Source organism: Bubalus bubalis, chromosome 23 (assembly GCF_019923935.1).
Source record: "Bubalus bubalis isolate 160015118507 breed Murrah chromosome 23, NDDB_SH_1, whole genome shotgun sequence".
NCBI classification, from domain to species: domain Eukaryota; kingdom Metazoa; phylum Chordata; class Mammalia; order Artiodactyla; family Bovidae; genus Bubalus; species Bubalus bubalis.
Window position 1 is genome coordinate 30,707,114 of NC_059179.1, and position 11,581 is coordinate 30,718,694.

At 40.0% G+C, this 11,581-nt stretch overlaps 1 protein-coding gene across 7 annotated transcripts in view; it reads left to right on the top strand.

The window, feature by feature from the left end:
• The window catches only part of ADD3 (adducin 3), a 131,964-nt gene extending 128,654 nt beyond the window's left edge, over positions 1–3,310 (top strand). For 6 of the 7 annotated variants that reach the window (XM_025274017.3, XM_025274021.3, XM_025274016.3 and 3 more), the window contains 2 exons: positions 316–411; positions 1,032–3,310. In XM_025274017.3, the coding sequence (XP_025129802.1) occupies positions 316–411; positions 1,032–1,324 (389 nt within the window). In that variant the 3' untranslated portion in view covers positions 1,325–3,310. The remainder of the gene's footprint in view (positions 1–315; positions 412–1,031) is intronic. The other variant, XM_025274023.3, reaches the window with a different exon arrangement.
• The last annotated feature ends 8,271 nt before the right edge of the window (positions 3,311–11,581 follow it).

An 11,581-nucleotide genomic window follows, 5' to 3' on the forward strand; every position in this document is an offset into this window, starting at 1 on the left:
CTGCTCAATGTATTTTTGGTTTTCTAACACTGTAGCAAAAGCTAAATGCTTATATTATTTGCCTGGGCTGCCAGTAGCCATGCTTCCTTAAAGCATGTATGTCAAATTAGCAGTAGCAGCCGGAGTGTTAACACATTAACCTCCTCTTTTCCACACATAATGATTGATGTGTGGGATAACTGTGAGCATGCTCAGCTCATGGCTGAAGCGTTTATCATCCCTGTGTATGCAGGTATTTGATGTATGCACTAACCTTCCTAAAATCTTAATGCTTTTTTGTTTTGCATGGCTTTTAACTAAACTCTTATCCAACAGATGCTGAGCAGGAATTACTCTCAGATGACGCTTCATCTGTTTCACAAATTCAGTCTCAAACTCAGTCACCGCAAAATATCCCTGAAAAATTAGAAGGTATTCAATGTAATTTCCCACAGCCTCCACCCAGTTAATCTTTAGAGTCTGTCCCTCTGTCGTTTGTCTTCATATAAAGAAATTGAACACCTGATACAGTAAGTTTCTCACCATGCACTTTACTTACAGCTCCCAGTGACTTTATTTTCTTTTATTATCATGGGGTGCTACTTTTGTTCAGCATTTATACCGATTTACCTTAATCTGGATTTTGGCAACCTAATAGTTCTTAAGAATTTGTGAAATTAAAATTGGTTTGTCATATGTCTTCCGATCAGAAGCATGAAATTTTTCTCAACTTTGATTGCCAGATGACTCCAAAATTAAAGAAAAATATATGTTGTCTTCCTCATTTGTACTGACTTAATTTACAATGAAACTGTCAAGTCATCAAACTGGACTTATCTAGCCTTCATTCTTTGTTCTAACAACTTTCTTCCCTTTATACCATTTAAGAGCATTAGCTTCATGCTAATAGGCCCATAGTCTATTAAAATAATCATCTGTCTTTATTGGGATCAAAGTAATGCCTTAGTACATTGCTTAAGCATTTCAGTTTTGTAAAATAAAGCAAAGATGTTGACTATATAAAATAACAAAAAAATCCTCTCCTTTTATAGAAAACCATGAGCTATTTTCCAAGAGCTTCATCTCCATGGACGTACCTGTCCTGATAGTGAATGGCAAGGATGACGTGCATGGTGTTGAAGACGAGCTTGCTCAGCGAGTAAGCAGGTTAACCACAAGCACCACCATAGAAAGCATCGAGATAACCATCAAGTCTCCAGAAAAAATTGAAGAAGTCCTGTCACCTGAAGGCTCACCTTCAAAATCACCATCCAAGAAAAAGAAGAAATTCCGCACTCCTTCTTTTCTGAAAAAGAACAAAAAAAAGGAGAAAGTTGAAGCCTAAATAGAGTCTTTTTATAATTGTTACTACAATGTGACGTTGCACATTTAAAAACCACATATAAGTTGATCATTAATATGCAGTGGTAGATCAGATTGGGGGTCTGTAGCAAACTGGACTTTTAAGAACTGGAAAGAGTTTTACTAAAAGAAAAACATATTATGAAAACACTTTCAAAGTCATCTCTCATTTTCTATGTCCAAAAAAGGTTTTGAATTTTTAAACAATTGCTAGTTTTGATTAGCTTTGCCCTCATGAAGTATTATAATCCCCACAAACAGATATCTGTCTGAATTACTTCAGGCCTTCTACATAATATCTGTTGGAAAGAAGTTACCAGTGAACAAGTGAGAGAATTTTTGTTTCTCAAAACCTGCTTCACTTGGTAATGAGATTATAGTTTTTTATCATGATTATTGACTGTAACTTTTGGGTTCCCATTGTTTCAATGGGCATTAACAGAATGCTTTAAAAGCTTCTAAGATAAGAATCTATAACATTAGTATACACTGGCACATAATTGTTTTTTTAAAATTTAAGAAAAGATTCATTTGGAATTTTATTCATAGTATGAAATTTCCTCACCTGAAGTAACTTTGTTTGCAAAAAAAAAAAAAAGGTCATTTTAGTGAACTATAATTTTTGAAAAGTTCCTTTTTTATTAGTTTAGAAACCCCCTTATTTTTCAGTGAAGGGGATTTTATACACATAACATGGGTTATTTAGTTTAACTCTGGCAAAAACGATTTTTGTATGTTGAGGCGTTTGTATACCATTCAGTATAAAAATATCATAAGCATATTAGCCAATCATTTAACAGTAGAGCACATTTGAGGCTGCTTGGTACTAAGTATACTTTAAATATAATTAAAGAATCCAGGGACTTAGTATCAAAAGGGGATTAGAGCATTTAAAGGCATAACAAGATTCATATTTGAACCTTATAATGTATTTTTCTCTTAGTATTGCTAATGAGTGAGAAAGCCCTCACATGATAACCACGTGGAAAGGAAGAGACTGAGAGAGGAAGTGAGCAGTGACGGGAATAGGAGAGGTGTCATGAGAAGAAGAGTTCTAGGTTGATGCTGCACAGCCACGATAGGATTTGAAGTGTCATTTATTTACAGCATGTCCCCGATTGCTAAAATTTTGTTTCTCTGCCAAAACCATTGTATTTCTTAGTTGACATTCAAGTTTTAAAAGGGTGAAATCCTTTTAATGTTACGTATTTTTAGAAGGCGGCGCAAAAAGAAAGCAGTGGGTCTAATCCCCGCCCCCCACCATGAGAAAACTACCACTTTTTAATTTTTACCAATTTTTCTTATCTTTTCAGTTAACTTTCTTTCTAATGTAAATACAAATTTAAACCTAGACTTAATATAGTTTTTTTTTTTTTTTTCCTTTCACCCAAGTAATGTCACAAATCAATGTAAAATCAATGATCCAAAATAGTCAATGGGTAAAAATAATCCAAAGTATTTCTGGAGGGTGAGTTGGTGTGTAAAAAAAAATTCCATGGATTATAGTGTGTTGCGGGGCTGGTTCTGTTTGACTGTGAGTGTTTGATGATGCAAAGTTGAAATGGAGCCTGGAAAGTTCATTCTAGATCTCACTAACTACTGGAATCAGTGTTTTAATCTTAGTGGAAAACTTCAGTTGCTTAATTCTGTGTTTGAGGATTCTTTTTTGTTCTACATCATTTATGTTGTATTACAATGTATGTAGAAACAGTAACCTGTGAACTATGCTTTTCCATAACTTTTTAAAAATATATATATCTTAAATGAATGCAATGTGCATAAGTATTTTTTAAATGCAACAGTGAACTATTTGCACCTTTTGCTAATGCCTCTATTTACTTGCTTTGGCATAAAGAATGAGCCAATGAACCTCTGTGTCCTGTGGAAAATGTATAAATGTTATCTGATATTGCTCTTAGATGTAATGCTAATTAATGTAAAATCACAAATAAACAGTATTTTAAATAGATGGACTTGGTATCATGAGCTTTCTATTCATGAGTGGTTACTTATCCTGAACTAACTACTCTGTGGACTGTTGAGTTTTGTACTGCAGTGAGATTCTGAGTAAGACTGACACCTCTGAGTAAGAAATGTCCTGATACATTTATTTTCAAATTAGTTGAAAATTAACTAATAAGCCCTTCTTGTTTCAGCTCATTTTGGAGGAAATATTCCCCAAGTGACCTATTTTTCTTTCTTGATAGGATGTGACAGTCTTAATATTTTTCTGACATTTATAGAGATCTTTGAAGGATTTTAGATTCTGATTCTCAGTCTCAGTGCTACATGGATGTAGAATAGAAAATGTTGCAGTATATATGTCGAGTTTATACCTTCTCTTTAATTTTTATATATGTAATAACATAACCTTAAAAAGATAGTAGAATAGAAAGGTTAAAATTATACCATAATATGCAACAAAATAATTTATTCTCTTCCAGCTCTTGTTATGTATGTACTTCCTGTGTATTGGTTATCATGGTATGGATGTAATTTTATTCAAGATTTTTTCCTACTTACTATAGCATATTCTATCCTAAAGATTTTCAAACTAAATCACTCACATGACTGATGTCTTATGATTTTTTTCCATCACTTTGTCCTAAAAATAGAGTGCAAGAGGGGAAATCATGTTAATTGAGGGTTCTGGTTAATTGAAGTTTTTACTATAATTACCCATTATAAAAATGAAGGGTTTGGGCAGAGAATAGATTCATAGTCTTGGGCATATTTAATTATTACCTTGTCTTGTAAATAGCCCTTTGGTGAAAAAATTGCTGTTTTAGAAAGATGCTCATTTGAAAATTCCCTTTCATAAAGCAACAAAGGCAATTATCTTCAGTCCGCACTTAAGAGTCCATAGAGCATGAAAGGTAGCGTTGCCTCTGCCTTTCCCTCTATTGATTAGTATTTTCATTCAGCAGGGAATAAAGAGAACAAATGGATCAAATTTTGACAGCATTGGCTTTTCTTAATATTAGGTTTTGTTTTGTTTTGACATAGGCAGAGAACACATAAAGGCAAATTGTTTATTTTTTAAATTCAAGGGTAATGTATATATGCATCAATATTGCAATTTCGACCAAACTAGGATTTTAAACAAGCAATCTTCTTTGTGGCCACTAGAGGGTACTGTAGACCTAACAATCCGGTATATTTCTAGCCCTTGAACTTTGCTTTTCTTAAAGGCTAAGCACCACCATGTTTATTGTCAAACACCCAGAACTTAGAAAAGTTTGTTGCTTATCATTCTCCTCACTAGACTGTTCTCAACTTTGTGGTCTCAGCACGTCCATTTCACCAATGCAAATACCACCAGCAGGGACTCTAATGCCTGTGGAGAACACACTGAAAATTGTTGAGGTGTGGTCTCAGAAAGTAACCGTGGTAGACAGTAACTCCTCGGAGGAGTTTTCATGCCTGTGAGTGGCAGTATAATGCCTGCTTCCAAAAAATAACTGACATTTTTTTGACTGGGGAGATAACGGATAGTATCTGTCATTTTTTTGATGCCTTCTGTGTTATCAAAAACTATGCTAAATGCTTTTCATGTAATACCTCCTCTGGCCTTTCCAACATCCTAAGGAAGTAGATGATATTATCCTCATTTTGTAGATAAAGACTAAGGCTTGCAGACAACAAAAAGGAGGTGCTAGTGTTTCACTTTGAGATACAAATTTTTACTATTCTAGTGCTGTGTGTGTGCCAGGTCCTGAGTGTACGCTTCCTGGGGGAGTCGTAGCTTACTTAGTGTGAACTCGTAAGTCCACCCATCCTGAATTCATGTTTTGATATAAGACGGGCTGTAGATTTGGGATAAAACATTAACTTTTGATTTGGAAGACTTAAGTTTACCCCAAGAATTAAGAAATTGATGAATGCCTGAAAAGTGGGAACAACCTGTGGTAATTCAGTCTTTTAGGATAAAGAACCAGCTCTTGAACCTTCATCATGACACCCAGAAGACAAGATATCTGTACTTTTGCATACGATGCAAAAAAGAGTTGGGCAGAAGCTCTTTATCTTTGCTTAAAAAAAAAAAATTTCCAAAGTTGGGGGCAAGGAGAGACATTCTAAGGAAAGTTATTTTTTAAAACCTGGAAAGACTGTTTAGTTATAGAAGTATTTTTAAAGATAAATAAACTGTAACAACTTAAATCTTATTTAAATGGACATACTTGGAGATGATCTTCCTTGGAGAAAAATTCTAGCATATATGCTGGAGATCAAAACAAGAAGAAGCCAGCCTTTGGGAGTTTTCAGAGATTTCATTTCTAAGAGATGACCATTAGGGGGCAATCCTGGGTCTAAATTTAGTTTTAGTTGATGGAGGCCAGAAGGAAATGGCAACCCACTCCAGTGTTCTTGCCTGGAGAATCCCAGGGGCGGGGGAGCCTGGTGGGCTGCCATCCATGGGGTCGCACAGAGTCGGACACGACTGAAGCGACTTAGCAGCAGCAGCAGTTACTTCAAAATGTCTATTTGGGGCTTGGATTTGCATCTGTTTTCTGATTATGAATTACTGGATGCAGAATCAGTTCAGTTCAGTCGCTCATTTGTGTCCGACTCCTTGTGACCCCATGGACTGCAGCATGCCAGGCCTCCCTGTCCATCACCAACTCCCCGAGCTTGCTCAAACTCATATCCATCGAGTCGGTGATGCCATCCAACCATCTCATCCTCTGTCCTCCCCTTCTCCTGCCTTCACTCTTTCCCAGCATCGGGTCTTTTCCAGTGAGTCAGTTCTTTGCATCAGGTGGCCAAAGGATTGGAGTTTCAGATTCAGCATCAGTCTTTCCAATGAACATTCAGGACTGATTTCCTTTAGGATGGACTGGTTGTATCTCCTTGCAGTCCAGGGAACTGTCAAAAGTTTCAACACCACAGTTTAAAAGCATCAGTTCTTCGGCACTTAGCTTTCTTTATGGTCCAACTCTTACATCCATACTACTAGAAAAACCATAGCTTTAACTAGATGAACCTTTGTCAGAATAAGGTTGAGGAAAGTTTATAAACACTGAATTACTTCATGCATTCCTCCAGCCTAGTTATCTTGTTCTGACTTAGGAAGAATTAGTCCTCCAGAGAAGTTGCACTTGCCTAACACTAGTCGTTCAGAGACGACTCAGCCAGAATCCAAGCACAGATCTTCAAGTCTGCGTCTCAAACACTTGTCTGCTATACCGCAGTCTCCCTTGGAAGCCCATTGGATCATAACCTAGGAACAGATAAATAAACAGTATCTAAAATCCCCTGCAAATTAATGTTTAGGACTTTATTATAGGGATAGTTAAGATAATATTGCAGAACAGAGCTCATGTATTATTTATCAATAATTAAGTCAGTTAGATGCTCTGTGACACTTCTGTTTCCTCTCAAGTGAATTAAGATACTGATTGCTTTCCTACTACAACCTATGATATTTAAATGCCATTTATACCTTAAATGACAAACTGGTATGTTTTAATATTCCTTCCATAGCAAATGTTATATGTCTTACCTAGCAGACAGGTGGACATGTCTCCAGTTAGGTTATTTTTAAGGCCTGTATGATTTATAGTTGGTTAAGTCTTGATAATGAAGCAATGGTGAAAGTTACTGATTATTTCTGCACAAACTACTTTAGGTTCTGTCATTCCTGGGCCAGTGCTGACCTTGCTTGTAATAGTAAAAAAAAATAAGAAAATTCCTTATTTTCAGTCCCGAGTAACTCCTATCTCTAGGCAAAATACTGCTGCTGCTAAGTCGCTTCAGTCGTGTCTGACTCTGTGCGACCCCATAGACGGCAGCCCACTAGGCTCCCCCATCCCTGGGATTCTCCAGGCAAGAACACTGGAGTGGGTTGCCATTTCCTTCTCCAATGCATGAAAGTGAAAAGTGAAAGGGAAGTCACTCAGTCGTGTCCGACTCTGTGCGACCCCATGGACTGCAGCCCACCAGGCTCCTCCATCCATGGGATTTTCCAGGCAAGAGTACTGGAGTGGGTTGCCATTGCCTTCTCCGGCAAAATACTAGTTCTTGGCTAATCTCTATACCTTAAAATCAATAGCATTAATTTTATTAATCCAGTTTTTATGTTCACAGGAAAATTATTTTTCTAAGAAATCATTCAGGCTCTCACCTTCTGAATCGGACTGGATTCTGCCTGTGGAATGTGTACCTGTCTAAATAAACTTGCTTTTAAACACACAAAAGTAATGATAAATTTCTAAGAAATGATTCTAAAATGTTTAATATGCTTTTAAAATAATAGACAAGCAATTAGTAAAAAATATTGTAAGAGTCCGTACTACATATTATTTCAAACTCTTGTAGACAAGATTTTTCCTCATTGTTTGTCCCTTTATATTCGACTTTCACTCCAAAGGGTCAGTAGAATGAGCCCTGTGGAAGGACCAATTTGGAGTGTTAATTATTGGACGTCTTAGACCAAAGAATGTCCTATTGGGCTGATATTTAGACTTGAGATTTTTCAAGAAAAAAAAAAAAAAAAAAAACGAATTTTCCAAAGCAGTAATATCCTAACAGACGGGGATGGAAATGAGGAAGTGGTGTGGTTATAAGAGGCAGACTGTTCTGTGGATTTCCCACTGGTCCTCTTGACTTAAATGATATTTTCTGGGTTAAGAAAAAAAACTCTGGCAGTCCCAGCCTGGACCTCGGACTGCGGTGCTGCCAGACGCTTTCCAGTGAATTGCCAGACTCTCGTGTGTCCTAACTTCATGTACGGGCACTTTGTTTTATAAGCAGGATCTAAACTAATTGTTTTTTCCAAGAGCAATAGCTTCAGAAGATTCTGACTGAGCAGGAGCTATGGAGGAAGTCGTTGCAGTACTCTATAACTCACCGCTTTCCTGTTGAGTAATGCTCTGGGGGCTGGATTTCAGCGGTGGCTGGTTGGGCAGACTTTGACTTTAGAGTAGGTGACCTCCTCGGTTTTATGAGAGAACATGTAGATACAGCCAACTTGCTGGCAGGCACAGGCTTACTCTTCCAAAGGTGTTTACTGGACTAACAAGGTTAAACATTACTTCTTACCTGATTTCTATTTTGGAAATGTTGGCTTCAATTGTTTCAACTGAAATGAAGGTCATTTGAGGCTATTAAGACAAACCAAAATGTATTCCAAATATTATGCACCAGGCCATGGTGCTGGGAGGAGGAGGGGGAAGAGGGGAGGGGTGAAGCTCCCACTGCTCTTGGATGTTTCCGTCTATCAGTGTGTGTAAGTCACTTAGCCATGTCCAGCTCTTTGCAACCCCATAGACTGCAGCCCACCAGGCTCCTCTGTCCATGGGATTCTCCAGGCAAGAATACCGGAGTGGGTAGCCATTCCCTTCTCCAGGGAATCTTCCCAACCCAGGGATCAAACCCAGGTCTCCTGCATTGCGGACAGATTCTTTACCGTCTGAGCCACCAGGGAAGCCCATTAAGCCCTTTAAAATACGTTGTGTGTGATAACTGAGGTGTTTCATTTTAAAAATAATCTTTTAGGTAATTTTGTATTATAGACCCAAGTATGTGAAATAACTTCGTATAGGTATGGTCTCCTGTCTCCATTTTGACCTTTAGGTTAACATTGAGCAAGAATACATGCACATACCCTTGCTGAAGTCAGGCTGAGCATGGCTCAATTAACTGCAGAAGAACAGGGCAGACTGGGTGGGGCAAGCTCTGGAATTCTACCCACTCACTGAGCAAAGCCGGGCATTGGGGCAGCAGCTTGACCTGAAGCAGGTAGTAGGAAGTCCAGCCCAGCGGGTGAAGCATGGAATCCGGAGGATGTGGCAGTCGACCAAAAGCGCAATCTGGTACAGTGGTCCATATCCAGGAAGTTAAGTCCCAGTCAGGAACCTGGAGCAGAGCAGGACCGCAGGAACCGGCGTAGCTCGCGTAGGAGCCCCAGCCCAGGGGCTGAGCTTTAAGAGCAGTGCTTCCTCCAATTCCTGTGGGGCAATGGCAAAACCAGGGAAGGACCTCGGGCTTAGGGGGTCTTAGTATAGTTCTTCAGAACAGAAACTCAGATGGAAGGAGAATGACAGATGGATCCTGTGATCAGAGCTGAGGTACACGGTAATGGCTAGGGTCCCAGGAGCAAAGCAGTGCTTTGTCAAGTCAAGACACAAGGTTATGACTGGCCTGCAAACAGGCGTGACTTCTTGCTGAGTGAGCCCCAGAGCCACCTTAGTTCTTCCTGTCTCATCAGGACCAGTCCTGAAGCCCACTTGAGGGGGTCAAGTGGCTCCAGCCAATGGGGGCGAGGAGTGCTGCAGAGACAGGAAGGGGCCTGGCCTGCCGCTAACGATGGAAGCAGCCCCACGTGGGAACAGACTCAGCCGGGCAGCCAGGACGGGTTATTAATATTTCACCATAGAACTTACCTGGGGGACAAGGGCCAAGCACTACCAAGACACTAGCTGTCAGAATGGCCCTGTGTTCTTCGGGAACTCATTTTCTCTAAGAAAATAACAGAGTTTACCCCAGAAAATGAGCCCTAGTGACAAATCTGGCCCCCCTTCTGGAAGTCAATATAAGCTTCTCATCAAGAGTGCTGGTAATTGGGGATTTCCCTGGTGGTCCAGTGGCTAAGACTCTGTCCTCCCAGTGCAGATCCCTGATCAGGGAACTAGATCCCACATGCTACAGTGAAGATCAAAGTTTCCGTCAGCTGCAAATAAGACCTGGCTCAGACAAATACATAAATATGTATATACTTTAAAAAGAGTACTAGTAATTGGATAGAAGAGAATCAGAGGGTGGTCTGTATTTCTCCCCCTCCTGGAGTAAATGAGGCTATGATTTTAGGTGAGCAGAAGTACCTTGATTCTATGTGATATGTCTCCAGACCCTTGGGTGATGGGTAACAACCTTCTGCCCTAGGGCAGGAGGCCTCACCAATTTGTCTTGCCACACTTGCCCAAAGAATGACTGCTCAGTCCACTCCTCCAGGCTGCTGCCAAGAGGAAGACTTCCTCCGGCCCTTACCTGTCAAACCTCAGGTCTGTCGTCATCCTCTGTTTAAATCATTCTGTCCTCTACTCCAGGAGCTGTCCATAGAACACCTGTTCCTACTCCCTGGCAAACAGAATCTCCTCACACCCATCTCCCTTAACCTGCTTACCTAGCAGAAGGCTTGCAGCCTCTCCGGTGTCTTCCTAGCTTTCCAGGCATCCTCCACCCGGCCCCGTTGATGAAGCATGTTACTCTTATTCAAATAACTTCCTTCTTTATCAGACTCCAATGGCACTTTAGGGTCATACTTATCTCAGTCTGTCTTAAATTAACATTGTTATATATTCCCCCCTACAAGATTATGAACTATGGGAAAGCAGAGGTTATACCTTGTTCTTCTTTTTGTCCTCCACCGTGCTTCATCGAACATAGATGCTGAATTTTTGTTGCTTATGATGAACACTATTGTTCATGTTGATGTCATCTTAACAATATGTACATAGCAAAACATGTTCTTGTGTATCTTAAATAGCCAAAATCAGGAAGGGGCTTGAAGTTAAAACCATGGTTAGAGTCACTAGTTTGATCTGCACAGCAAATGATTGCCACAATTTACCAAGTGCCCACCCACCACACGCAGGCATTGTCCCGCATGTTTTATGACATTATCTTAATTCCCTTTCCTGCGCTGAAGGGAACCTGAGGTTTAGAGAGAAGCTAATACATTGTTTCATATCATTACATGCTGCTAAGTCGCTTCAGTCGTATCCGACTCTGTGCGATCCCACAGATGGCAGCCCACCAGGCTCCCCGTCCCTGGAATTCTCCAGGCAAGAACACTGGAGTGGGTTGCCATTTCCTTCTCCAATGCATGAAAGTGAAAAGTGAAAGTGCAGTCGCTCAGTCGTGTCCGACTCCTAGCGACCCCATGGACTGCAACCTACCAGGCCCCTCCGTCCATGGGATTTTCCAGGCAAGAGTACTGAAGTGGGTTGCCATTGCCTTCTCCCATATCATTACATAGTAAGTGGTAGATCCAGGATTCAAACTCCAAGTCTGTTTCTTACTCTTTGCAGATTATTCACCAAATGCAGCCCTCTTGACAGTTGGTAGAAAAATCAAGTGTTAGAACTTGCAGCAATAACAGAGAAGCCTTCCCCAGGCTGTCTCTCCTGTGGCCAAATTGGCTTCTAGGTGAGGAAGAGTTAGCCCAGGACAGACTTCCTGGGCAGCCGACTGCAATCACTAACTCAGAGTAGGGGAGAACGTCCTGTGCACATATGCA